This window comes from Dendropsophus ebraccatus, chromosome 1, assembly GCF_027789765.1.
Source record: "Dendropsophus ebraccatus isolate aDenEbr1 chromosome 1, aDenEbr1.pat, whole genome shotgun sequence".
Classification (NCBI taxonomy): domain Eukaryota; kingdom Metazoa; phylum Chordata; class Amphibia; order Anura; family Hylidae; genus Dendropsophus; species Dendropsophus ebraccatus.
In genome coordinates this window covers 136,199,888-136,226,972 of record NC_091454.1, presented here as the reverse complement: position 1 = coordinate 136,226,972, position 27,085 = coordinate 136,199,888, and the positions used below count along the sequence as shown (strand labels likewise).

At 46.2% G+C, this 27,085-nt stretch overlaps 2 protein-coding genes across 4 annotated transcripts in view; one reads left to right on the top strand and one right to left on the bottom strand.

The window, feature by feature from the left end:
• Positions 1–9,347: 9,347 nt before the first annotated feature.
• Positions 9,348–23,492, bottom strand: POLR1H (RNA polymerase I subunit H). Of its 2 annotated transcripts, none has more exons than XM_069979471.1 (5): positions 23,247–23,492; positions 15,750–15,883; positions 15,517–15,620; positions 14,237–14,346; positions 9,348–9,445 (listed from the first exon to the last, which is right to left on the bottom strand). In XM_069979471.1, the coding sequence occupies exons 2-5, from the start codon at positions 15,877–15,879 to the stop codon at positions 9,421–9,423; spliced, it is 369 nt and encodes a 122-aa protein (XP_069835572.1). In that variant the 5' UTR covers positions 15,880–15,883; positions 23,247–23,492; the 3' UTR covers positions 9,348–9,420. The 2 variants fall into 2 exon arrangements, with proteins under 2 accessions (XP_069835572.1, XP_069835563.1); XM_069979462.1 differs by lacking the exon at positions 23,247–23,492 and adding an exon at positions 16,025–16,098.
• Positions 23,353–27,085, top strand: part of TNPO3 (transportin 3) — a 33,622-nt gene continuing 29,889 nt past the window's right edge. For both annotated transcript variants that reach the window (XM_069979452.1, XM_069979446.1), the window contains exon 1: positions 23,353–23,763. In XM_069979452.1, coding sequence (XP_069835553.1) covers positions 23,650–23,763 — 114 coding nt within the window. In that variant the 5' untranslated portion in view covers positions 23,353–23,649. The remainder of the gene's footprint in view (positions 23,764–27,085) is intronic.

Sequence of the window (27,085 nt, the reverse complement as noted above, 5' to 3'; positions counted from 1 at the left end):
TTTTAACGATTAACGACTAACAATAAACGATCGCAAACGAGATTGTTTATGGTTAACCTGAAATCGTTCACCATATTACACAGAACAATGGTCGTTAGTTAAGATCGTTACTATGATTGTTATTGTGAGCGTTACTATAATTGATTACTCCTTCTGATCCCAGCAAAACAATGAACAATGTGCAATTACACTGAACGATTAGTGAACAAATGCGGAACTTGAGCGAACGAATGTGGAATTACAGCGAAATATTAACGATAATTTTAGGTTCAGATCTAAATCAACGATCAACGACATACGAACGATTTTTTGATCGTTGCCTGCAATTACACAGGACAATTATCGTTGAAATTCGAACAATATAACGATTTTTTTGCAGGATAATCGTCCCGTGTAATAGGGCTCATAGTCTCGTCTGTAAGGAAATGGTCACATAGATATGCAATTAATCAGAACAGTAGTTATTGCAGGCACCCTCTGAAGTTAGTTCACACTGAGCAAGATCGTCGGAATTCCGTGGCGGAAATTTCCGCCGCGAAATCCCGCCGTGCTCAGTGTGCTGCTGTAAGTGAATGGAGAGGGCGTGCGCTCGGCCGCTGCCGCCGCTCTCATCTCAAAGAACTAAAATGTTCATTCTTTGAGCGGAGAGGAGAGGAAGCAGATGAGCGCGCGCTCTCCCATTCACTCAAAGCAGCACACTGAGCACGGAGCTCTCCGCAGTGGAATTGCGCCGTGTTTGCTCAGTGTGAACCGGCCCTTAGTCAGAGAGCCTCCAGCCAGTGGCGTAACTACCAGGGTCGCAGCGGTCGCAGCTGCAACCCGGCCCGCCACAGGGGGGCCCGTAGGGCCCCCCCATCAGCCACTCTTGTGACAGCAAGCATTGCTTTGCTTGTGGTCACAAAAGGCCGACTCCGTCTGCCCCCGGCTGATGCACGGCTGCTGGGGTTGTTGCATCCTATCCCCGGAAGTGCGCGCATCATAGAGTTCCCTGTGGCTGTGACGTCCTGCACAGGGAGCGCACGTTAGAGACGCTCCCTGTGCAGGACATCACAGCCACAGAGAAACTCTATGATGCGCGCGCTGCCGGGGATAGGACGCGACACCCCTGGCAGCCGCGCATCACCCGGGGGCAGACGGAGTCTGAAGGAGAGAATCGACAGGGGAACGGGTTAGGTGAGTGTGTTTTTTTTTTTTTTTTATTTGCCTGCAGGGGCCATGGGGGGGGGGGGGGGTTGAGGGGGGCCATCTATAGGAGGGGGGTTTGAGGGGGGCCATCTATAGGAGGAGGGGGGGGGGGGTTGGGGGGCCATCTATAGGAGGGGGGGTTTGGGGGGCCATCTATAGGAGGGGGGGTTTGGGGGGCCATCTATAGGAGGGGGGGTTGAGGGGGGCTACCTATAGGAGGGGTGTTTGAGGGGGGCCAACAATAGGAGGTGGGGTGTTTGAGGGGGGTCATCTATAGGAGCAGGGTGTTTGAGGGGGCCATCTATAGGAGGGGGGGTTGAGGGGGGCTATCTATAGAAGGAAAGGCAGAGGGGGCCATCTATAGGAGGAAAGGGAGAGGGGGCCATCTATAGGAGGAAAGGGAGAGGGGGCCATCTATAGGAGGAAAGGGAGAGGGGGCCATCTATATGAGGAAGGGGAGAGGGGGCCATCTATAAAGATGGGGGGAAGAGAGGGGGCCATCTATAAGGAGGGGGGTAGAGAGGGGGCCATCTATAAGGAGGGGGGTAGAGAGGGGGCCATCGATAGGAGGGAGGGGGAGAGAGGGCCATCTATAGGGGGTGGGAGAGAGGGGGGGAGAAGAGGGGGCCATCTATAAGGGGGGGGAGGGGGCCATCTATAAGGGGGGGCATCTATAAAGGGGGGGAGAGGGGACTATCTATAAGGGGGGGCAACATAGGGGGAGAGGGGGCCATCTATAAGGGGGGCAACATGGGGGGGCATCTATAAGGAGTCTGCACAGTGGCGGGCATATACTATAAGGGGGGTCACATACAGTCAGCCTACCTACTAAATGAGGGCGTACAGGGGCCAATACAGATGTTCAGTGTGTAGAGAGATGAGGATGGTGCCAGTGTGAGGAGCCTAATATGTCTGTCTGGCAGATTCTGTGGATTCGTGGCTCAGAGAAGGTCTCATAATGGCCCAGGGCAGATGGAGAAGAAGATGAAAAGGGAAGAACTCCGATCAAAGAAGACGTCCCCTGTGAGTCACCTGATGTAACTGCACTATAATGTATATGGTGTATAGAGCCTGTGTAGAGCTGCGTTAGCCTCTAAATGACTGGATGAGGTTATAGTGATCTGTGTACAATGGATGTTATTCAGTAGCAGCGGTGGTGTTAGTATGTGGTGGTGGTATTAGTAGCAGCGTTGGTGTTAGTCAGTATGTAGCTGTGTTATTCAGTATGTGGTAGTGTTAGTCGGTATGAGGCGGTGTTAGTCAGTATGCGGTGGAATTATTTGTTACTTGTTATCTGGTACTGTGTTTTATTGGTCTTAGTATACAGGATTTGGTCGGTAACAATATGGTGGTGATGGTTGTGGTGTGGCAGTAATATTTCCTTCCTATATACTGGTAATATTGGTCTCAGTATACAGGATTTGGTCAGTTACAGTATGGCGGTAATATGTATGGTGATAATATTTTCTCTTCCTTTATGCTGGTGTTATTGGTAATATCTGTCTTGGCGTGTGTATATATATATATATACCAATAGCATTACTTGGTTGTGAAGGGGGGGGCCCACGTAGATCTCTCGCACCAGGGCCCAGGAGACATTAGCTACGCCCCTGGCCACAGGGAAATAACATGTAAAGGAATTGAGACGGTTAAATTGTTAGACTAATGGTGCGTTTACACAGACAGATTTATCTGACAGATCTTTGAAGCCAAAGCCAGGAATGGATTTGAAAAGAGGAGAAATCTCAGTCTTTCCTTTATGACGTGTTCCCTGTTTATAGTCTGTTCCTGGCTTTGGCTTTAAAGGGGAACTCCAGGTAGAAGTAAAAAAAAATTGAAACTTCTGCAGAAGCATATAACAATACTTATCTATCTATCCCAGTTTTGAAACTACCAAAAATCCATTTGTTTTGGGGGGTTTGTTCTGTTTTGTGTTTCTGTATTTCCTGGTTGAGCAGATGTACTCAGTACTACAGGTTCCAGAATGCAATGCTTTCCCTCAGCTGTTCCATCACAGTCCCCCACCTTGCCTATTCCCCGCCCAAAACTGTTGCAGAACATCTAGGCTGTGTTCACACATTGCAGTTTCATTGTGTTACTGAATTATTTACAGTACTTACAGTGCAGTCCCACACGCACAGCGCTATATTCTCTACCTGTAATGCTGATATTGGAATAAAGCAAAGAACTTTTTACATTAAATTTTAATTTTTTTTTCTTTTCATCTCCACGCACATATTATGATCAAGCATCTTTTATCTTTGAAGTTGATTCCCACAAAAAGGACTTTATCCGGTGTTATCTTACATGGGATATACTGTTTATGCCTTGTTTTATGTGCAGATGGGATTGGCAGTGTTGGCTCTTATCCTCTGTGCTGTTTAGCATTATCTAATTGTGTTATTGCATCATTTTTGTGCAGATGCTGCAGTACTGCAATGACACTCCAACATGTGTGAACACAGCCCTAATTTCTCTGTAGACTTTTGTACAATCAGCGAAGCTGAAACACCTGCTTCTGGCCAGTCTGATGGTGAATCACGCCCTGACCCTTCTCTGCATCATCAGCGTGTGCCTAGCAAACACACACAATGTGAGACAGAGGCCTGGAAGATTTGTCTCCTAAGGTGGGAGAGCAGAAGGAGCAGGAGACAATGTGGATCCGCACAGAGGCCATATTTTTTCACTTCCTGGATTTCTATCAGCTACCAGTGTGGCAGAACTGCACAGATATGTTAATACATTGTATAGACACATATATTTAACTTTTAATGTACTTTTAATAGAAAACAAGTTTTTCTTATCCGGAGTTCCCCTTTAAAGATCTATCAGATAAATCTGTCTGTGTAAACGCACCATTAGACTGGGTTCACACTACATTTTTGCAATCCGTTTTTTTTCATCCGTTTTTTGCAAAAAAACAGATGTGTGTGTGCATCCGTTTTGATCCATTTTTCCATTGAATTCCATTATAAAAAAAAAAAAAACGGATCAAAACGGATGCACACAAATGCATCCATTTTTTTCATCAGTTTTTTGCAAAAAAACAGATGAAAAAAAAGGATTGCAAAAACGTAGTGTGAACCCAGCCTTAGTTAACGTGTTGCAGAAGTGTCTTGCAGGCCAAAGTGCATGTGTTTAACCACAAATTGCCAGGTTGTTCAATGTGATTATTGGTTGCATGATTTTTACAGGTACATTCTTCACCTGTTAACAACTTGGTGAAACATGTGAAAGAGACGCATCTCCAGAGTGCTGTTATATTGACTGTCTGTTCTGAATTAACACTAATGCACTAATGGTTTATATATATATATATATATATATATATATATATATATATATATATATATAGAATATATCCTGGGGGGGGTTCCTCTACAATGGCTTTTGGCAGTACTTCACTGGCTGAGGTATGGAAAGAGTTACTTGCATAGCATTAGTGTTTATATACATAAGATTTGAGGAATGTGTTTAGAAGGTAAGCACCATATTGTAATGGCTTCACAAGATAAAATCATGACAACCTTAAAGGGGTTGTCCGGCGATAAAAAATTATTCACAGAATAACACACATTACAAAGTTATACAACTTTGTAATGTATGTTATGTCTGTGAATGGCCCCCTTCCCCGTGTTTCCCCCCACCCACGCTAGACCCGGAAGTGTGGTGCATTATACTCACCGCATGTCGTGTCGTCCACGGTCTCCGATCGTCAGCAGTGACGTCTTCTTCGTGAGTCCGGCGGATCTTCCCGAGTGCCGGCCGCCCTCTGCAGCGTCATCCGAAGCTCAGCCGCGATTGGCTGAGCATAACTGTGCTCAGCCAATCGCGGCTGAGCGGCTGATGACGCGGCCACGTCATCAGCTGCTCAGCCGCGATTGGCTGAGCACAGTTATGCTCAGCCAATAGCGGCTGAGCTTCGGATGACACTGCAGAGGGCGGCCAGCACTCGGGAAGATCCGCTGGCCTCCCGAAGAAGACGTCACTGCTGAGGATCGGAGACCGTGGTCGGCACGTGACAGGTAATGTATAGCGCACCACACTTCCGGGTACACGGGTGGGGGTGGTGGGACACGGGGAAGGGGGCCATTCACAGACATAACATACATTACAAAGTTGTATAACTTTGTAATGTGTGTTATTCTGTGAATAATTTTTTATCGCCGGACAACCCCTTTAACACATGCAAGCTTTGTGGCTACACTGCACACAACTGCAACATGTCACTACATTCAAACATTGAACTAAAAACAGTGACAAGTGAATAGAATTATCTTATGAAAATGGCATCTGCGACATTTATTAGCAGCAAGTGAACAGTTCCTTGAAGATAATGTACTGGAAATAGAAAAACAAAAATGGACAAGCATAAGGCTCCAACGGGATTTCATAATGACCAAAATGTGATGGCTAGATGACTGGTACACATTTCCAAAACGGCAGGTCTTATGGAGTGTTCCCAGCATGCAATGCTTAGCACCTACAAAGAGAGGTCCGAGGAGGGACAAATTGTGAATCTGTAAGAGGTCCCTGGTCATCCAGGGTTTCTTAATGCACAAGGAAAGTGAAGACCAGCCCACACCACAGAGGAACCTATAAGGTACAGATTGCTGAACTTTCTGAAGAGGTTATACAGCTTTTCAGCAAAAATAGCATACCACCCCACCCCAGGTTGTGTATGGTATTAAAATTTAGCTCCATTTACGTCAAAGGAACAGAACTGCAAAACCCACACCCAAACTGAGGACAAGGAGAGGTGCTGTTTCTTGTAGAAAGTTGCCATGAGTTTATTAACCCTTAAGAGTCCAATCACATTACAAAATCAAGGTCTGCACATAGCCCCCCATGTGCATAAACTGTGCATTCTAATTTTCATGTTTGTGCACCATATAGGTGGAGAAGGGGCACAGCTAATTTATCAAATGTGTTGTCCTGGAATAGGCCAAAAACAGACCTTCACCTGGTGCGCAGCAACCTCCACTGCACTGGATTTATCCAGAAGCATGTGCCTCTTGATAAATCCAGCAGTGGATAACGGGGGAAATGTAAAATTAGAGGTGCGCAAAAAATGTAACTGCACACGGCCGATTCGAACATCAGTCCATCGTTCAAGACCCCCTGAACAGCCACCAACAGATGATGTCTGTGGTGATAGGGTTCAGGAAAAATCTCGGGTGACCCCTTTGTTCAGAGAGAGAAGCCGCAGTAGCCGTATTCTCTTGTAGAGTTGTTCTGGCCATTTCTATTTGTATACTGTTTTTGGGAGGCTCAAAATGCAAGCAGCCCTGCTTTAGGGTTCTGCAAAAAGTTGTATATGCTTTGAAATGGGTGAAACAGTCACTATTAGACTATATTCGGTCCATCGAACTTGCAATATGTAGCAGCATACCATTCTGCTGATATATACTAAAAATTTAACTTTTTTTGTATGTGAACATAAAAAAGTGTATGCCTGCCCCTGATGCAACCAGGTGTTCCATGATCCACTTTTATTTTTCACAGTACAGTAATACGGAAGTGAAGCGCTTTATCTCTGCAATCCGCTCATCAGCCTGCTGCCTTTTAACGGACTGCCGCTCCTCCCCAGGTGCTGGGGAAAGCTGGATTCAGTCCTGAAAAACTCCCACTCTCCCAGGACTGGATCCAGCTTTTCCCAGCACCCGGTAGGAGCAGTACAGGGCGGCAGTCAAAGGGCAACAGGCTGATGAGCGGATTGCAGAAATAAAATGCTTTGCTTCCTTATTACTGGAAATTCACTCACTAATGGCAACACAAGGAGGATGTACCGAATATTAAGTAGATTTCCCTAATGTTTTCCCAATATGGAAGAGATGGACAGAGAATCCTCTATCAGGCTCGTAAGGTAATTGCCTTCGATGGATCCAACCTGAACCTCCAAAGATTCCCGAATTTATAAACAAAATTAATTCTTTAATCAGGTCGGAAAGGAGTGTATATCTCAAGAGAAAATGTACAGCTAAATTTGAACGCATCTGGGGTAGGTGGGTGGATACTCCGGGGTTGCCAAGCAGAATACTATGGGAATGTTGTAGAAATGCCAGACAAATCTTTCAGATCATCCACAACTCATTAACCCTCTCTGGAATGGGATGCACCATTGCGGGTAGGGAATGATGTGGCTGTCTAATCTCCCCCGACAAATGGTTGAGGTTGGAGACAAATCTTTTTGATGACCGAGATTACTCAATGTCTTTCCCTGTGGCCCAAGGACCTTTTTCCCTTTTTTGTTGTGTATTTTTTCTTTTTTGTTTTGAAGCTACTGGTTGTAGCTCTTTGTGGTATACTTACAAGTTATACTTAGGGTGGTATTACACGGGCCGAGCAGGGCCCGATAATACCTGTAACGGGACCCCGGGAGAAGCGGATGGCAGGAGCAGCCCTGGAATGTGGATGGGTAATGTATATCGTTAGTCGCCGGCCACACACCGCTATTACATGCAGCGGTGCGCGGTCGACGCCCGACGAAAATAGGGTCTAACCTATATCAACGATCAGCCGATGATCGTTGTCATCGGCTGATCGTTGCATTTATTACACGGAGCGATAATCGGCCGAATCGGGCCAATTCGGCCGATTATCGTTCCGTGTAATAGTACCCTTAGAGACCTGGGACATTTGCACTTCTGCGAACAGGATATTCCATGACGGATGGATGTGAACAATTATAATACATACTCTGTTTGGTAATGATTATGTGTATATGTTACCATTTCACGCCAAAGTTCTCACCGTACTTTTTGTATTTTTTGGTGTATGATGAAAAGTGGGGAAACCTTGGTTTTCCAAAGAAAATCTTTAATAAAAAAAATTGATTAAAAAAAGATTTCCCTAATGTTATGGCTGATTATCATATACTTGGATAAAGAAGCTTTATTGTGACCTACCATATTTTTTTTTTCATCTGCTCTTAGCTCTGTAATAAAAGTGTTACTATCCAGTCTTTGATATTTACATGATTGCTCACAAGTTAACTCTACAGAACAATGAGTGTCATCTTATTATGAGGCCCAGGGGCCTGAGTGAAAACTCCATGATTCACTGGATTTTCTTTCATTAGGATGATGACAGATTTTTTTTTTAAATTTATTTAACATAAAGCGTGTTCTAAACAATAAGCCATTTTCTGATTGTGTTCCCTTTAAAGATCTTGTCAGCATTCACTCCTTACCAACATGCTATCAATTATCATGAAGATTTTGGACTATCTGACACATCCCCAAATGATATGTTTCACAACTGGCACAATGCAAGAGATGGTAATAATTCTCTCTGTTTATTGCAAAAAAAACCTAAGGGCCTAGGAATGATTTTAATGGCTGCAATCAGACAATGAACAAGTTTTCTTTCATTAGTTTGCTGTGATTGATAAATTCACAGCCTTATTTGTGCGTTTACACAGAGAGATTTATCTGTCAGATCTTTGAAGCCAAAACCAGGAAAAAACTATAAACAGAGAACAAGTCAAAGGAAGGACTGAGATTTATCCTTTGTTCAAATCCATTTCTGGCTTTGGCTTCCAAAATCTGTCAGATAAATCTCTGTGTAAACGCACCCTAAAGAGAACCAATAAGCACGCTTGTGCAGATATGATTCCCAGCTGCACAGTATAGATCTACTATCCAGTTCCCCGAGCATACCAGCTGCATCTGCAGCAGTAGCTTTATATGGAGGTGAAAAAGGAGTGTTATTTGGGTGCGCAAGGCCAGCAGAGAGGCGGCAACACGTCATCTGGATGGGGGACCCTCCGCTCTGCGGGGATGACTGACAGGAAGTGAGACCCATTAGCGGTCTCTCTGCCTGTCAATCATCCCCACACACATGATTAGTTGCTACCCCTCTACCGACTTCCCTAATGTAAAGCTACCGCTGGTAGCTTCAGGGAGCTGCACAGTAGATCTATAGTATGCAGCACAATTACTTTTGCCATTATAGAATGGATCCTGCATGCCCAAAGCATAGGCTTATTATATGCCATGGAGAGGCTAGTACAGTGTAGGTCCATCCTGGCATGGGACCACCTTATCGTGGTGGGGTGGTTTACACTGCAAATGGTAACCAAGAGACACACACACACACACACACACTTTCTCTACAGCTAAACACTGATGTACTGTATAAAGCCAATAATAGAAAAAGTGTAAATGAAATATAATGCTTTATTATTACAAAACAACTGAAATAGAATTTGACTTTAATATTGAAATTGCATCATCAAGAATCTTCTTTCTCCTGAAAACTGTAAAAGAGGGGGAAAAAGTGATTAGATAACTAATATGAATCTGGGTACAGTATTATTCATATAGGTGTTGATGTGCTATTAGCCAAATGAACGAGAGTATAAAAATGAATACATCCTTCTAATGTTTACCCTGTCACCGTTCAGGCTCTCAGCAGAGATTGCACAGCATGCAATAGTTTTTTTTGCACATGCGCCTTTCACATGTTCCACTACGTCACTTTCAGGCTTCACAGTCATCTTTGTCATGAGCCAGAATCGGGAGGGGGTGGAAGGTAGAAAATATTTACTAAATACATGACAGTACATTTACTACAGTTTGTAGTACTCAGTTCACCAGCTTTGTCTCCACAAGCGGAGCACAGAAAACACGGAACAAGGGTCACAAACCAACTCCAAAAAATGATCCAGCACCCAAACAGGAGATAGCAACCACAAATTCTTTTATTGCGAAACCATCACAAATACAGGAAATGTAACTGTAGATGACGCGTTTCAGCGTGCCACACACCTTGTTCATAACTAGGCAACTTTTACTGTTACAAACACATACACGCTATCCCACTATGCAAATAAATACACTTCTTGTTTATTTCTGAATTTTAATCACTCCCACTGAGGATATGTAATTTTCTAGTGAATTTCATTCTCAGTGTGAAATATCTACACAGGGCACTAGGAAGAAGACAATGGCTTTTTGATGCTTCTGAAGATGCTTTTAAAGTGAATGCACCATCAGGTTCCCGTGCTTGGAGTCTTTCTTTTGCCATGTACTGGCTCGACTCTATGCACGCACGCCGAATGTGACCTTCTGTGACGCGCCTTCATTGATTCTAACGAGAGCCGCGTAACAGAGGGAAGGGGATATCATCACACTGGGGGCTCCAGTGCACAGAGCCTGGCCAGTGCACGACAAAAGCTCGGGATCCGGGCAACGTTTCAAAAAAAAAAAATAAAATAAAAAATAATTTATGGTGTACCTGATGGTATGTCAGCCATTTTATACAGGGCAGCACAGCCTAAGGGGGGGGGGGGGGGGGGGGGGAGTCTGACTAACTCTATGGGGTAACACAGGGAGCTGCTGTCAAAAAGAGCTGTGAGCACAGTTACTAATACTATAACTAATATATAACTAATACTACACTGAACAATTTTTATACTATAAAGTGGCCAACCCTTTTAAAGTGATTGTACCACCTGGCCCAGGCTAAAGCACTGGAGGCGGGCCGACCCACCCTTAGTGGGAAGAAACTACAGCCCCTCCATGACGTGACTCCATTAGAATCAATTGAACCCTATCATAGAGGGACTGGGGTTTCCTCCCACTAAGGGTGGGTCGTCCCGCCTCCAGTGCTTCAGCCTGGTGGTACAGTCACTTTAAGTTCACACTCTGCAATTCTTACCACAATTTGCTGCACTTTTGCAATGCAGTTAAAGGCGTTGTCCGGAATTTTTCAATAAACCAGCACTGCACCGACTGTAGGTGTATATTCTACATACACCTATTTGTTTATTTAGAGTGCTTATTGTGTTCTCAGGCTTAGTCACATGACCACTCTGCCTGTGTTTTCTTTACTTCCTGTGATGTCACGTTCCCTTTCCGTTTCCTGTTCCTGCCAGTGAGGGAACAGGGAGTCATCAGGTGGGTGGGGTTATGCATCCACACTGATTTAGCCCACCCCTGTAGGAGGAGCTAACATCTGAGCCCAGTAGTATCTGCAGCAGTAAGCGCAGCGTGGCATGGAGGAAACCATTAGCTGATAGCTATGTTGTGGCTGGCAGGTTAGCCATGTTGCTTTGTAGTGTTGGGTACTTGGAACAGCAGCTACATGTATGTGCCCTAATGTCTGCATGGATTTTATCACACTCTCCAGAACATTGTGAGCCCCATTGGCGACAGTGACCAATATGAGTGTATACAATCTCTACAGCACTGCAGATTAGGTTGGAGCTATATAAATAAAAGAACTATGGCGGAAAGAGATTTATCAAAACTTGTGCAGAGGAACAGTTGCCCGCAGCAACCAGTCAGATTCTAGGTTTTATTTTTAGCGGCCTTTTTAAAAACTGCCCATCTGTTCCTCTGCACAGGCTTTGCTAAGGGTAGGTTCACACTGCATTTTCAGCATCCATTTAACAGTCAAAAAAGTAGTGTCAACAGTACTTTATTGTGCGTAAAAAAAAAAACGCATCCGTTTGGATCTGTTTTTTTTTTTTTTATAATGGAAGTCAATGGAAAAACGGATCAAAAATGGATGCACACAAATGCATCCGTTTTTTTCAAAAAATGGATGCTGAAAACGCAGTGTGAACCTAGCCTAAATCTTCCCCTATATTGTTACTATTGTACTGTAAAGAAGTACAGTGTTAGGGCAGAGCTGCTGCTGTGTGTAATATAGAGAGGAGAGAGGCTGCTGCTGCTGTGTGTAATAGGGAGAGGAGAGAGGCTGCTTCTGTGTGTAATATGGAGAGGAGAGAGGCTGCTGCTGTGTGTAATATGGTGAGGAGAGAGGCTGCTGCTGTGTGTAATAGGGAGAGGAGAGAGGCTGCTTCTGTGTGTAATATGGAGAGGAGAGAGGCTGCTGTGTAATAGGGAGAGGAGAGAGGCTGCTGCTGTGTGTGATATGGAGAGGAGAGAGGCTGCTGTGTGTAGTAGGGAGAGGAGAGAGGCTGCTGCTGTGTGTAATATGGAGAGGAGAGAGGCTGCTGCTGTGTGTAATATGGAGAGGAGAGAGGCTGCTGCTGTGTGTAATATGGAGAGGAGAGAGGCTGCTGCTGTGTGTAATAGGGAGAGGAGAGAGGCTGTTGCTGTGTGTGATATGGAGAGGAGAGAGGCTGCTGCTGTGTGTAATATGGAGAGGAGAGAGGCTGCTGCTGTGTGTAATATGGAGAGGAGAGAGGCTGCTGCTGTGTGTAATAGGGAGAGGAGAGAGGCTGCTGTGTGTAATATGGAGAGGAGAGAGGCTGCTGCTGTGTGTAATAGGGAGAGGAGAGAGGCTGCTGCTGTGTGTAATATGGAGAGGAGAGAGGCTGCTGCTGTGTGTAATAGGGAGAGGAGAGAGGCTGCTGCTGTGTGTAATATGGAGAGGAGAGAGGCTGCTGCTGTGTGTAATAGGGAGAGGAGAGAGGCTGCTGCTGTGTGTAATAGGGAGAGGAGAGAGGCTGCTGCTGTGTGTAATATGGAGAGGAGAGAGGCTGCTGCTGTGTGTAATAGGGAGAGGAGAGAGGCTGCTGCTGTGTGTAATATGGAGAGGAGAGAGGCTGCTGCTGTAATAGGGAGAGGAGAGAGGCTGCTGCTGTGTGTAATATGGAGAGGAGAGAGGCTGCTGCTGTGTGTAATATGGAGAGGAGAGAGGCTGCTGTGTGTAATAGGGAGAGGAGAGAGGCTGCTGTGTGTAATAGGGAGAGGAGAGAGGCTGCTGCTGTGTGTAATATGGAGAGGAGAGATGCTGCTTCACCTCATGTCAGTCACTATAATATCTATTTCTTGCTCAGGTAAACGTGCAGCAGAATCCTGGCTCATTGAGACGCCGCCCACCTGTAGGATGGCTACTGTAGTGTATATGTAACCCAGGACTACAACTCCTAACATGTACATGTGTGCTGGGGATTGTAGACCTACAACAGATACAAGATTTAAAAAAACGAGTTTATTTGATAATATTGTACTTGTGAGACACTGAGCCACCATGTTGCTCAAAGGACACTTGTAGGAAGACAGACATCACGTGCCTATGGGAAGTGGGTGGAGCTAGATTCAGAGAAAAGGTCTCCAGTTAAGGTGCAATTTGCAATTAAGCTCTATTCACTTCAATGGAACTGAGCAGCAAAACCCTGCCCAAGCTGGAGACAAGAGTGGGACTGTCTCTGGAAGAAAGTGGCCATGTTTTTGTAGCACTGGATAACCACTTTTTTGCTGGGATCGGGGAGGAGGTGGCCGAGGGAAAAGACGTCTACTCACCTTCCCGGTTCCAGCGCCGGGTCCCCCATCCCTGGTATCTTGTGGGGGATCCCTTTCTCTTACCGGGCCAGGCCCCAGCATCGCACTGATACTGATACCAACTTGGCAATCTATAGATCTAGGCTGTAGCAGCCCAGAGAAATACAGCACTGATCTAATTGACCAGGCTATGTTCACACAATGGTACAGATTTATCAAACTGTGTAAAACAGAAATTGGTGTAAACTCCTCATAAGAGGCCAAGAGCAGCTGTTTTAGCCCTGGAAATATAAGAATTGCAGCAATTACACATCAAAAATGCAAATGTATGAACACAGCCTAAAAGGGTTTTCCAGGCTAAACTGACTGATGATTTATCCGAAGGCAGCATTCACAAGTCCGCAAATTTGCGGACTGGGAAGGAATGTCATGGATTCGTTCCCCGCCCGCCTTGATGTGTCACTATCAAACAGGGAAACACTTTGAATCACCGCAGCTCTGTCACTACAGAGCCTCTGCAATTTAAAGAGTCTCCTCGTTACTGGCATGATACTGACATATCGTGCCGGGCAGGGAACAAATCCATTACATTTTTTCCCGGTCTGTAATGTCCGCAAATTTTCGTACGTGTAGGGTTGGCTATCAATAGTTGAGATGACTGCCAACCCTTAGCACTGTGACTGCTCTGCTGTTCTGCAGGGCTGCCAAGTCGGTGCTGTGAACAATGGAAGCAGTTGGCTTTGTTCCCTGCATAGTGGACATGACTGGTTGCTGCAGCTTAGCTCCTGTTAAAATGAACAGAAAAATGTCTATACAGTGAGTACTGTACAAAGAACACAAAGAGTACGCACCGACACTGCACACACGTATAAAAAACAGTCTGTCCCTCATCTGCTGAGCGCATCTGCCTTGTGTAATAGGCCATCTTCTCGTAGCCACAGCGGCTGCAGCGCCTATCAATCTAAAGCACAGAAGAATTAGATTGTTAAAAATCTGTAACAGAGAATGAAAACTGCTAAAAAAAAAAACACAAAATGGAAACCTGTAAAGCACAAAATGCAGTTCAAAGCTTCCTTCACACAACTGTAAGTGCTTTGCAGACTGGAAAAAAGGCACATCCGTAGTCTGCATTTTCTCTTGAAAAATTGGAAAATGTGCCTAAATAATAATGGGATGTTTGAAATGATGCCACAAGCCTGGAAGACCCAGTGATTGCCAGGGAAACAATCTACATATACAGACAGCATCTGAATGCTATCCACATTTTTCAAGGACTTCTATGGCCGAAGTTAGTTTGCAAATATGGACTGTATAAGTGCATGTCCTATTTTTATGCAGACAGGACTTTTTGAAAATATACAGAACTGGGGGCAGGGTGGGGCACAGAAAAATGCCCATGTGCATTACCGCTGTCGCACCTCTGCTGCAGAATGGCTGAGCAGTACTGCCTTGTCATGTCCAAGGCCCCTTCTTACCACCAGGAAGCGGAGGACTGCAGGCTTTGGTGCTGGAGCCAGGAAGGTAAGTGGATGTTATTGTTTTCACCCACCCTCTCCCATGATCAAGTGTCCACAGTATAACATAAAAAAGCTACTTACCTGCTGCCGATGCAGTCCTGATCCTGCCAGTCCCAACACAAGGAAAGCCTGAGCACTGGGCATGGGCACTGTTAGGGTATGTGCACACTGAGGAAAAGTCGAGGAATTAGGTGAGGAATTAAAGAGGAATTTCAGCTTGAAATTCCTCCCGTAAAATATGTACAGAGCAAAGTCCCATTGTGTTCAATGGGTTTTCTGCTGTTGTTCACACTGCAGAATTTCCTGCTGTAGATCTGCTAGAGGAATCCTATAGAAGTCAATGGGGGCTTAAATTCTGCCTGAGAACTTTCTGCTTCAATTCCTCGAGAATTGCTCAGTGTGCATATACCCTGAGAACGGCAATGTCGGGTAATCAGGACGGAGTGCTTTGATTTTTTATATTATACGGCCAATCTGATCACCTCTGCATGAAGAATTTTCTCTTAGGAATACCTGTACACAATAATGCTGCATGTGCTTCTGAGCAGGACACTTTCACACAGACCTGTGTCCCTGCCTCCACTATGTAATACCTTACAGCAGCCATGTCTTACCAGGGGGCCCTTTAGAGCTCCAGCTTCATCTGCCTCGTTTAGCAGCGCTAAGGTGTCCAGCTTATTGAAGAGCACCGAGCGCTGCACGTACTTCCCCAGGAATTCTGCAACACATGAAAGACACATAAACCACCGGAGTGCTAACAGTAGTGCAGCCCATCCCCTGTGTATCAGTGTGTGGTACTGAGAGCTGCCCTGGGATTAGCTGCCCTGGGATTGGCTGCTCTGCTCACCTGTCACCTGGGTGTGATGACCGCACGACCTGCAGGTAACTGTGTCCTGAATGCCGGGAGGGGGCAGCACTGAGCCACAGTCTGAGCAGAACTCAGCTTCAGAGCAGAAACACGTGGGGGCGGCGTCCATCCCGCTATGGAAACAGGAGTAGCGTTAGAAGCGGGCAGCTGCAGGATAGCTAGAGCCTAGGCTTCGCTATATAGTGGTGTACTATAGGAAGCAGCGTGCCCGCTCACTCCAGGAATGGACACCGGAAAGTGCTTCGTCTACTCACCAGCTGAATCCCCAGCGTACTGTAATATCTACGTCAGCCCGGACAGTCACGTGTTTCTATCAGTGATCATAGAGTTGCAGAACATACAGTAGCAGCTCCCCCTGCTGGCGGCGCAGCAGCTGTAATGTGATGCAACAAGCACGCTGGTCACGTGTCACCGATGCGCCAAACTATCGTTTTCAATTCATTTCTATGTTAGTTAGGCAGCACATCTGCGCTCTCTTCCGTGTAGCCGGGGTGTGCCCTCTATTCCAGGAGGTATCGCCTCATGCTTGTTTTCAGGGATCCTTGGAGGTCTCAGTATGTTTGCTGTATATGTCAGCAACCTGTCTAATAGGGATGATGTATATAGCAGGGATAGGGAACCTGTGGCCCTCCAGCTGTTAGGGTCCTTTTATGCACACAGATATCCCACAGATTATCTGGCAGATTCTTTTAAACCAAAGCCAGAAACAGACTATAAACAGAGAACAGGTCATACAGGAAAGACAAATGTCTCTTCTTTTCATATCCATTCCTGGCTTTGGTCTCCAAAATCTGTCAGATATCTGTGTGTGTAAAAGGACTAGGGACGTAACTACCACTGCAGCAACCATAGCGACTGCTATGGGGCCCGTCTCCTCAGGGGGGCCATCCCTGCAATACACTGGGCCCTCATCATACTACCAAGGGCGATGCCTACCATGGGGGAGGTAGGATACTAGGGGAGATGCCTACCATAGGGAACACTATGTACTGGGGGAGGTAGGATACTAGGGTAAATGCCTACCATAGGGAACACTATGTACTGGGGGAGGTAGGATACTAGGGTAAATGCCTACCATAGGGAACACTATGTACTGGGGGAGGTAGGATACTAGGGGAGATGCCTACCATAGGGGACACTATGTACTGGGGGAGGTAGGATACTAGGGGAGATGCCTACCATAGGGGACACTATGTACTGGGGGAGGTAGGATACTAGGGGAGATGCCTACCATAGGGGACACTATGTACTGGGGGAGGTAGGATACTAGGGGAGATGCTTATTTAGGGTGACACTACAAGGGGCATACCAGGGAGATGCCTACCATAGGGGACACTATGTACTGGGGGAGGTAGGATACTAAGGGAAGATGCCTACCATAGGGGACACTATGTACTGGGGGAGGTAGGATACTAGGGGAGATGCCTATTTAGGGTAACACTACAGGGGGCATACCAGGGAGATGCCTACCATGGGGGACACTATCTACAGGGGGGATACCAGGGAGATGCCTACCATGGGGGAAACTATGTACTGGGGGAGGTAGGATACTAGGGGAGATGCCTACCATAGGGGACACTATGTACTGGGGGAGGTAGGATACTAGGGGAGATGCTTATTTAGGGTGACACTACAAGGGGCATACCAGGGAGATGCCTACCATAGGGGACACTATGTACTGGGGGAGGTAGGATACTAAGGGAAGATGCCTACCATAGGGGACACTATGTACTGGGGGAGGTAGGATACTAGGGGAGATGCCTATTTAGGGTAACACTACAGGGGGCATACCAGGGAGATGCCTACCATGGGGGACACTATCTACAGGGGGGATACCAGGGAGATGCCTACCATGGGGGAAACTATGTACTGGGGGAGGTAGGATACTAGGGGAGATGCCTACCATAGGGGACACTATCTATGTGTGTCAGGGAACACACATATGCTATCTACTGGGCAAAGGGCTAACAAATGGCGATTATCCACAGAGGGAATGGATAAGAAGGGGGGCCCAATCAAAAGTTTGTTATGGGGCCCGTCCCTTTCTACTTATGCCACTAAAAAGGACCAAAGGACCTTTACAAAACTACAGTTCCCATCACGCCTTCACAGTAAAAGCTTTGGCTATGACTAGGCACAATGGGAACTGTAGTATTTCAACACCTGAAGGTTCCTCATGATATTTGGTAGCGTAACAGCAGTGGACCCATTGGGGGAATAAATTTAAAAAAAAAAAGTGTGAACTGTGTTTTATGAAAACTAAGGGAGAGATTTATAAAAAAAAAAATGGTGTAAAGTGAAACTGTCTCAGTTGCCCCTAGCAACCAATCAGATTCCACCTTTCATTTTCCAAATAGTCTGTGAGGAATGAAAAGTGGAATCTGATTGGTTGCTAGGGGCTACTGAGCCAGTTTCACTTTACACCATGTTTGATAAATTTCCCCCTAAATCTTTACTTTTGTGCCACTTTGTAACATATATGAACAACCTGCATATACAGAACCTGTGATACCTAATAATACTGAGAAGGCAGGTGACCTGGAAATATGGCACTGTCTGGGGCATACAAAACTCAAGCTTGTTTCTGCATCATGTAAACCTAATTTTTCTATAAGCTCATACTGAAGAACTGGAGAACTGGTGCACAGCACACACAGATGCACCACATTTTCTATATGTGCCCACTTCTTTATAGGTGCAATGTGCACCAAAAAATGGTGAACTGTGTTATTTTATTCCTTGGATGCTCTCCTACTATGCTGGACAAAGGACCTGTGGACATCAGCGCTGCTCAATAATCAAAGTTGATTAACGCTGAGCAGAAACGATGGCCACCAATGACATTGGAGACATCAAGGAGAGCGCTATGCATCAGTCACTGTTGGCTTTGGTGGTGCAGTTTGGGCAGGTGCGTCTAGTGAATACAGGAATGCCCTACACTTTGTGAATGGTACAGTAACAAGCTCATACTGCTTGAATATCATCAATACAGTCAACAGTGAACAACACCGGCCTAATTTCAAATTCATGGATGACGAGAGTCATGTCTCAGCAGACAAAAAGTCAATAAGTCTGTCTGCAGCTTACCCTCCCCTCTCCATAAATAACACAGCCGTGCTGAACATTCCTGTCTATGGGGATAGGACAGGAGAGATAACTGATGGCAGCTATTGAAGGTGATTGGCCTCATTTAGATATCCTCAAGCAGCAACCATGCCTCAAGAGTTCTGATTCGGTAGTGTTCTCTGAACCCGAATGCTCGGCATTTGACTGCCCAGAGGTTGATGCAGCCCTAAGGAGTCCTGAAAAACAGGGATACAGCCACATTCACTGTATTTGCTGTGGATATTCTGTGCACAAAACGTGCAGCGTTTACAGTAGCAGCAGTACGATGAGTTTTTCAAGAAGTCCGGTGAAAATTTTCATTAAAGTATTGTATTGTCCCCAAAAGTTATACAAATCCCCAATATACACTTATTATGGGAAATGCTTATAAAGTGCTTTTTTTCCCTGCACTTACTACTGCATCAAGGCTTTACTTCCTGGATAACATGGTGATGTCACGACCCGACTCCCAGAGCTGTGCGGGTTGTGGCTGCTGGAGAGGATAATGGCAGAGGGATGCTCAGTGTCCCTCCAGTGCCCTGTGTCCCTCAGTGTCCCCCTGCCACCATCCTCTCCTGCAGCCACAGCCCGCACAGCTCTGGGAGTCGGGTCGTGACATCACCATTTTATCCAGGAAGTGAAGCCTTGATGCAGTAGGAAGTGCAGGGAAAATACACACTTTATAAGTTTCTCCTGTAATAAGTGTATATTGGGGATTTGTATAACGTTTGGGGGGCAATACAATACTGTACTTTAAAACTTCTCCTTTAAGCATCACATTGACATCCTGCGTAAGAAATCTGCACAAGCGTATTTATTTAACAGGGTAGTCAAAATCTGCAGCAAAATCCACAACCATACATTTATAAACATATTGATGCTAAAAGGTTACTGTTTCCTTGTGCTCTGCATCTGTGCCGATAGCTTTTCCCGACACCTAAGCAAACAGCTGTTAGGCAGAGCCCCCATACATGCAGTGAATGGAAGAACTGGAAGCAGACAGCTATGTTCATTGTGTAGTGGTTGTGCTGGGCACAGCAGTTCAGCGATAATAGAGGTGAATGAGAGTCAAGGGGCAGTAGCCCCTTCTCAATGTATGATGCACATGTACAGGTTTTTTCACAGCTGACACCTGCTGTCAATGGTCCAATCAGAGATCACACTACTATTTTAACCTCCTAGATGCCACAGTCAATAGTCACCACAGCATCTAGGTAGTTATCTGACAGATATTGTACAAAACTACAGTGTCGATTGGGTGTCATGTATGTCAGGGGCCTTCTAAAGCCCTCTTAGGGGAACTAAAGAAGTGTAAAAATATGGAAGAGAAACCGAACCGGAGCGTGCTAATGAGCGAATCTGGAGCCTGCTGGGGTTTTCGAGCCCACTGTGCATTTGATTATTGGTGGTTGAAGAAGTTGGATGCAGACCTAGGGAGTCCTGGAAAACATGGATACAGCTTATGATCGTGGACTGCACTTATGATGTACATCACAGAGGGCTTCACAGAGCACAACATTGAAGAGAGCGATACATGTGATACATGTACAAATGTGGGTCCGCACTACAACCTGTGCTTTTTTGTGTGTGGCACGGACGCGTGAACAGGGCCACTGAAGTCTTTAGGTCCGATGCTCTATAGGCGTGTGAATAGGGCTTGTCGTTACCTTGAATAAGAAAAGTTGCACTCAATTTTCATTCCTTCTCTTATCCGGATATACAGTTTGCAGCCTGCTCATGGTTTAACTGGTCCCATTCGAGATTCCCCCAGTAATAAATGCTGGATGTGAGGTCCGTCTCCACTGGATTCCCCTGCTTTAACTAGATCTCATGCATTAGCACTGCTCTCTTCTCTGTACAGGAAGACCCTAATGCTGAATAGTATGTGATTCCCCTGTAAGACAGTACAGCCGGTGTGAAGTGCCCTCCCCTGAGGAGTTGGGAGTATTGAAGCCAAACCCAGGAATGGATTTGAAAAGAGGAGAAATCTTAGTCTTTCCTTTATGACCTGTTCTCTGTGTTAAAGTCTCTTCCTGGCTTTGGCTTCAAAAATCTGTCAAATAAATCTCTGTATGTAGACGCGGTCATGGAAGAGGAAGAGATGTGAGAGCTTACACAGCCAGGAGCACTGTGTAGTCAGATGTGTAGGTCCCAAGCAGCAGGACAAAAAGCAGGGTGAAGCAGTTACAGTTCCCAACAATCTTATACAATAGACCAACCAGTATTTTGTATATAGTTATACAGTGGTGCCTTGGATTACGAGCATAATTCGTTCCGGGACTGTGCTTGTAATCCAAATCCACTCTTAAACCAAAGCAAATTTTCCCATTAGAAATTACTGAAATGCAGAAAATTTGTTCCACACCTAAAAAAAAAACATTTTTTTTATTCTGAAAAACATGTAAAACTAATAAAACAAACATTCAGAAACAGCAGAATATGTTATAAGTTACTGTACAGTACAGCAACCAGCATGTGGAGTATAATGTATAGTAAGGGCATAAACCTGATAACACAGCAGCAGTTTGTAGATACAGGATGGAGCTGCAGATCCCCATAATGCATTAGTGTAGTACGACAGGCTAGAATAGAGAAGCAGGGCTACTGTCAGAGGTCTGTGTGGTCACATGACAGCTATGGGGAATGGGTGTGTTCAGCATGGACCAATCAGAAAGTGAGAATCACAGAGCTGTGCAGGAAGCAGTGACAGAAACTTTTCTATACATCGGTGTGTATAGCTGAGTGTAAGTTCAGGCTCATTAAAGCAGCAGTGCGTATAGCTGAGTGTAAGTGCAGGCACATCATAGCAGCAGTGTGTATAGCTGAGTGTGAGTGCAGGCAGATTATAGCAGCAGTGTGTATAGCTGAGTGTGAGTGCAGACACATTATAGCAGCAGTGTGTATAGCTGAGTGTAAGTCCAGGCACATTATAGCAAGAACAGAGAGTATGTGAAACATAAGGACTGACAGAGACTGCAGGGAGCATGAAGGAATGAGCAGGGCAGATGTGGGCACATACATGCAGCACTCTCTGTCCGGGAAAAGAGGGGTTACAGCTATGGAGATATTGCCTCCACAGTCCTGTCCCCTGATGTGAGCCCCAGCCTGAAGTGTATCTGCTATGGTTTGGAAGGTGAGGGAGACTTCCTGGGTCAGAGTACAGTGCTGTAAACCCAGCTATTCAGGCCATGCCCCTCTCCCATTCGCCCTTCTACCCAATACAGGGAGCTCTTAAACCAAAGCGATGCTCTTAAACCAAGTCACAATTTGGAAAACTGTGAGCTCTTCTTTCAAACGGATCTTAATCCAAGTTACTCTTAAACCAAGGTACCACTGTATAGTGTTTTAAAAGAAACATCAACACTTCAGCATGCTGGAGTTCAATCTGGACATGCTGCATTTGATTACGGGTGGCTGACAAAGTTGGATGCAGCCCCACAGGTTGTATCCATGTTTTCTAGGACTCCATAGGCCTGCATCCAACTTCTTCACCCAACAGTAATCAAATGCAGAGGGGTCGTTTTTTTTTTTTTTTTTTTTTTTTAAACCTCTCTATGTACAATCCCTCTAGTGTGGTCACTAGAGATGAGCAAACCCCAAACAAATTCTACCTGAACTTTCTGCATTTGATTACCTGTGGCTGCAGAGGTTGGATGCCGCCCTGTGGATAGTGTTGAGCTGATCTGTCAAAATGTTTCCGTTTGGCAGCTGGAAGGCTGGGCATTTGATTACCGGGTGCTGAAGACATTGTATGTCACCCTAGGGCTGCCAGGAAAACATGGCCATGACCATAGGTTGTATCCATGTTTCCTGGCAGCCCTAGGGCGGCATCCAATTTCTGCAGCCACTGGTAATCAAATGCCCAGCCTTCCAGCTGCCAAACTGAAACATTCTGACAGATCAGCTCAACACTATCTATGGAGGGGAGGGGGTTAAAGTGTTCCTCCACTAATAGAGATGATCAAATTCATGAGAAATGCATCCGTATTACTGTACAACTGGCCTTTGAGGGGTCTCCCCTATCTCCTAAAGACAAGGCATAGGCTAGGATATGACATCACCCTATGATCTGTGGGGGTCGGACCTCTGGGAGAAGGAAGAGATGCAGGGCTGCTGTAGAGCGCTGTCCCTTTCTGAGTGTTCCCGGCACAGCGCCGCTCTCAGCCACCTGGCCATGTTTGGAACTGCAACCTCTGCACAGGGTGGCTAGGGGCAGCCGCAATGTAAACAGTGACAGTGACGAAGCGCTACAGCCCCTTCTGGTGGCCCCGGGCCTGACTCCCCCCGATCATGCCCAGTGATATCTCCTCACTAGCTGGGATAGCCCATAGTAAGTACAGGAGGAGTCCCTCGTACACCCACATACACGACCTGTGCGGAGTGACTCGGGATCGTCTCCCATACACAATGGCAACACTCGCTTCCGCTTTCTTAGTTCCGTCCAGCTGGGGGGCTGAGATGTCCGGCGGACTGACAGGAAGTGGCTGGTGACGTACGTCCTGCCCGGGAAGCAGCCGCCTTCCTGAGGTGCTGGAGAGGTGGGGAGGCTGCGTGTGACGGGCGAGGATCCCCCGCTGGTGCTGCTGCTTACACCGCTCTACGGCTATCGCTCCCCGCCATCTCCGGGAGTGGAGGCGGAACGTCGCCTCGCTGAGGAGGAGTTGCTGGTCGGACACGTTGCTGGTGCACAATCACAGTTCCGGCCGAGAAGGAGGATGAGTCCTGGGGAGCGGCGGCTGTAAGACACTACGAAACAGAGCGGCCACGCTGAGCTATGGAGAAGCCGGGCCTGCAGACCGTTTACCAGGCCGTGCAGGCGCTCTACCACGACCCGGACCCGAGCGGAAAGGAGAGGGCATCGCTATGGCTAGGAGAGCTCCAGAGATCGGTGAGAGGCCGCATGTGCCAGTCCTTGGGGACACGGCGGCGGGGAGCTCTGGGGCTCCTCTCCCGGACCTGCTGGCGGAGAGAAGACGGTGCCGGAGCATAGGATGGCTGGGAGGCCTCGGCTGCCCGGGCACCGGCCATTGCGGGGAATGGCACAGGAGCCCCGCCTGGCACAGAGGGCATCAGGGGGAGCTGGATGCCATGCAGACAGCCGGGTGTGCCCTGCAGGGGGCTGCATCCTCCGCTCTAGCTTTATGTACTGGCACAGGGCCCTGCCCTCTTCTCCTTATTCCCATAGCCATCATTACAGCTGTGCCAGGCAGTGCCATAGCCTCTGAGGGGCCTCCATGGCTATTGCTCAGGATCTAGGCTGGTAAGCTTGTGGGTCCCTTGGGTAACCCATGCTCCCCCATGACTGGTGGCAGGACCAGAAGAGTTGTCACCAGGCCCAGGAGAGCAGATGCAGTACTGTCAGGACCTTACTCTTATGCTGCTGTCACTTGTACAGTTACATGGCATATGAGTCGCTATATCCAGCCACCCTCTTTTCCCCATAAGATTTTACAAGTGTCTAAAAGCTGACATTTCAATCCTAGCAGTAGTCATGGCAACAGATGTCACCGGGACTGGAACTTCCTCCAGCTGTAAGAAGAGGAAAGTAGTAGTTGATGAGGCCTATATGGGGCTGATGCCTGTGAATAGTCATTGGCATAGTCTAAGGGCCCTATTACACCAACAGATTTTGTTAGGCCAAAGCCAGTAATGGATTTGAAAAGAGAAGAAATCTCAGTCTTTCCTTTGTTACCTGTTCTCTTTTTATAGTCTATTCCTGGCTTTGGCTCAAAAAAATCTGTCAGATAATCTGCTGGTGTAATAGGACCCTAAGGGCCTCTGTTGGTGATATGGCAGGGGCTTCTCGGTGTCACGTCACCCATAGTGCCATATACAGTATATGTTATCTGCATTGACCATTGGCGTCTGTGATGCCGTGCCTTACAGAGATGTGAATCCATTGATGTATACCACCCCACTGTATATTGATTTGACACTCTTCTAGCATGTCAGATCAGTAGGGACCTTTCCCAGCACACATGCCAAATTGTGATATGGATGACACAAGTGGGCACAGCTGGTGACATCACACATCACTTGTCCACCTGGTTCATTCTGATGTGGCTGCAAGGACTAAGGGCCATGGGGGAGTGGTGGTTAGGTAAGTATGCCTTTTTTTCTTTATATGTCACCACCAATAAATTATTCATAGTGTCTGGCCAAGTTGAGGGTTAAATGGTCACTTTTTAGATGGTAAAGGTAAATCCCAGCACTCATCGCTTCTGATGAACTTGAAAGTTTATTGTAGGATGACTTGTCACAATATTACAGATGTTACAGGACATGTTTCAGCTATTGCTTTTATCAACTGCAATAGCTCAAACACATCCTGTAACATCTGTAACTTTTCAGTTCACCAGAAGCTGTGAGTGCCAGGATTTATATTTGCTATAAGTTTTCCTCCCACGTGCACCACCCAGTTCACAGGGTGCTGTCATCCCTGTCTGTACTTCATAGATACTTACCCCTGTCCTAATACAGGTAAATGGGAACAGGATTCAATCCTTCTATGCTTCTTTGTATAGCACTGCCCCACTACTGATGATAATCTGTATAATTGGGGAAGTAACAAAGTAGCGAGCTGATGGGTTATTGAAGCTAGTAAACAAACTTTCAGAGGAACGGGAGTGTCACAGGAACATGGTGCATATTTTTCCCTGGGACATACCCAGGGCTGTATTTAACACTAGGCACCCATGGTCCGGTGCCTAGGGCAGCACCAGGGAGCAAGGGGACAGAAAAAATATTTTTTTTTGTTTTAATTTTTTTTTTAGTTTCCCTCCTCCCGTTCAGACTTGCCAGTAAATCTGGTGTCTTTTCCAGGGGGGTAGGGGGTATGGTGGTATTGGTCAGGTCTGGTATCGCCAATAGGTGCGTGTAGATGGGGCGTCTTCAGGTTTAGTGCCTAGGGCAGCAGCAGCTGTTAATACAGCCCTGGACATACCCTCTATGCGGGCATGGGAAGATATCTCCAGAAACTCAGCCCGCCCAGTCTCAGTGACCACACAGATAAATAATACCACAAGGCCATTGTGGTTTATAAGCTGTTCCTTATTTAGCCGTTTTCTGACTGTCTTGGAGGACCTGGCTATTTGGGCAGCCAGTTATTTATTTTTTTGCCATACAGTAGCTACTGAGATAAAATGTATGGCCACTTATTTTTTTCCCTGGTGATATCGGCTAACTTCCAGAGTCCCATAAGATACCTACTACTATGTTGGCACATCAGGATAGTTTGTGAAAATTGCAACAGGTAGACTGTGTCCCCTGCGGGAGCGAGGTACGGGGTCTCTCGGAAGTGCCATAGTCTCCATTGTTTCAAGTGCATTACGGTGGAGCCCATGGCACTTCTGGGAGTTCCCATACCTTGCTCACTTCAGGAAATCGAGCCTACATGTTGGCATTTTCACAAAGTATCCTTCAGTGGTGACATAGTGGTAGATACCTCTTAAGGCCCTCTAACACGTGATGATTATCTGCCAAATCAGGCAGATATCACACAGTGTGATATGGCGAGCGATTATCTGACGAATAAGCAAGTGTCTTGTCCAATCGATCACTTTAAACCTGTCAAAAGATAATCTGCCGTTGCCCGCACATTTCCACATGTAATAGGCTGATTAAGGCAAAGGACTACAGTCTAGTGATTGTACAGTCCTCGCCGCACGATCATCTAGCAGAGCAGCGCTTGTTTACAGCATATTTGGGTACATTTACACAATTTACTTCAGATTTAAAGGGGTTATCCAGTGCTACAAAAATATGGCCACTTTCTTTCAGAGACAACACGACTCTTGTCTTCAGTTCAGGTGCGGTTTGCAATTAAGCTCCATTCACTTCAATGGAACTGAGCAGCTGGAGACAAGAGTGGGACTGTCTCTGGAAGAAAGTGGCCATGTTTTTATAGCACCGTGGATAACCCCTTTAAAGCTGTGTATATTTAGTTACCTTGATATCTTTAGAATCAGATCTGCAGCAGATCCTGTATGTATGAATGCACGTTTATACATATGACACCAGAGCAGAATATCAGCCTATTGCTGTCAGTATTTTAATATACAACCTAAATGTCTTGTAAGTGGACAGCTACAGCCCCCACAGTTCAGGAGAAAGGAGCTGTGTTTCCTGTTGTACTTACTTTTGAATGGTACTATACTTGGGGCCATGCACCAAGGCTGTGTACAGGATATCTACTTTTTATTATATCTTAG

Excerpts from the sequence above, each read along its gene's own strand:
- POLR1H (XM_069979471.1), bottom strand. The coding sequence starts at position 15,879 with ATGGACGCCGCCCCCACGTGTTTCTGCTCTGAAGCTGAGTTCTGCTCA. Across the intron at positions 14,347-15,516 it reads GAGCTCTAAAGGGCCCCCTG|ATTGATAGGCGCTGCAGCCG; the intron begins GTAAGACATGGC and ends TCTGTGCTTTAG. Across the intron at positions 9,446-14,236 it reads TATACGTGTGTGCAGTGTCG|TTTTCAGGAGAAAGAAGATT; the intron begins GTGCGTACTCTT and ends CCTCTTTTACAG.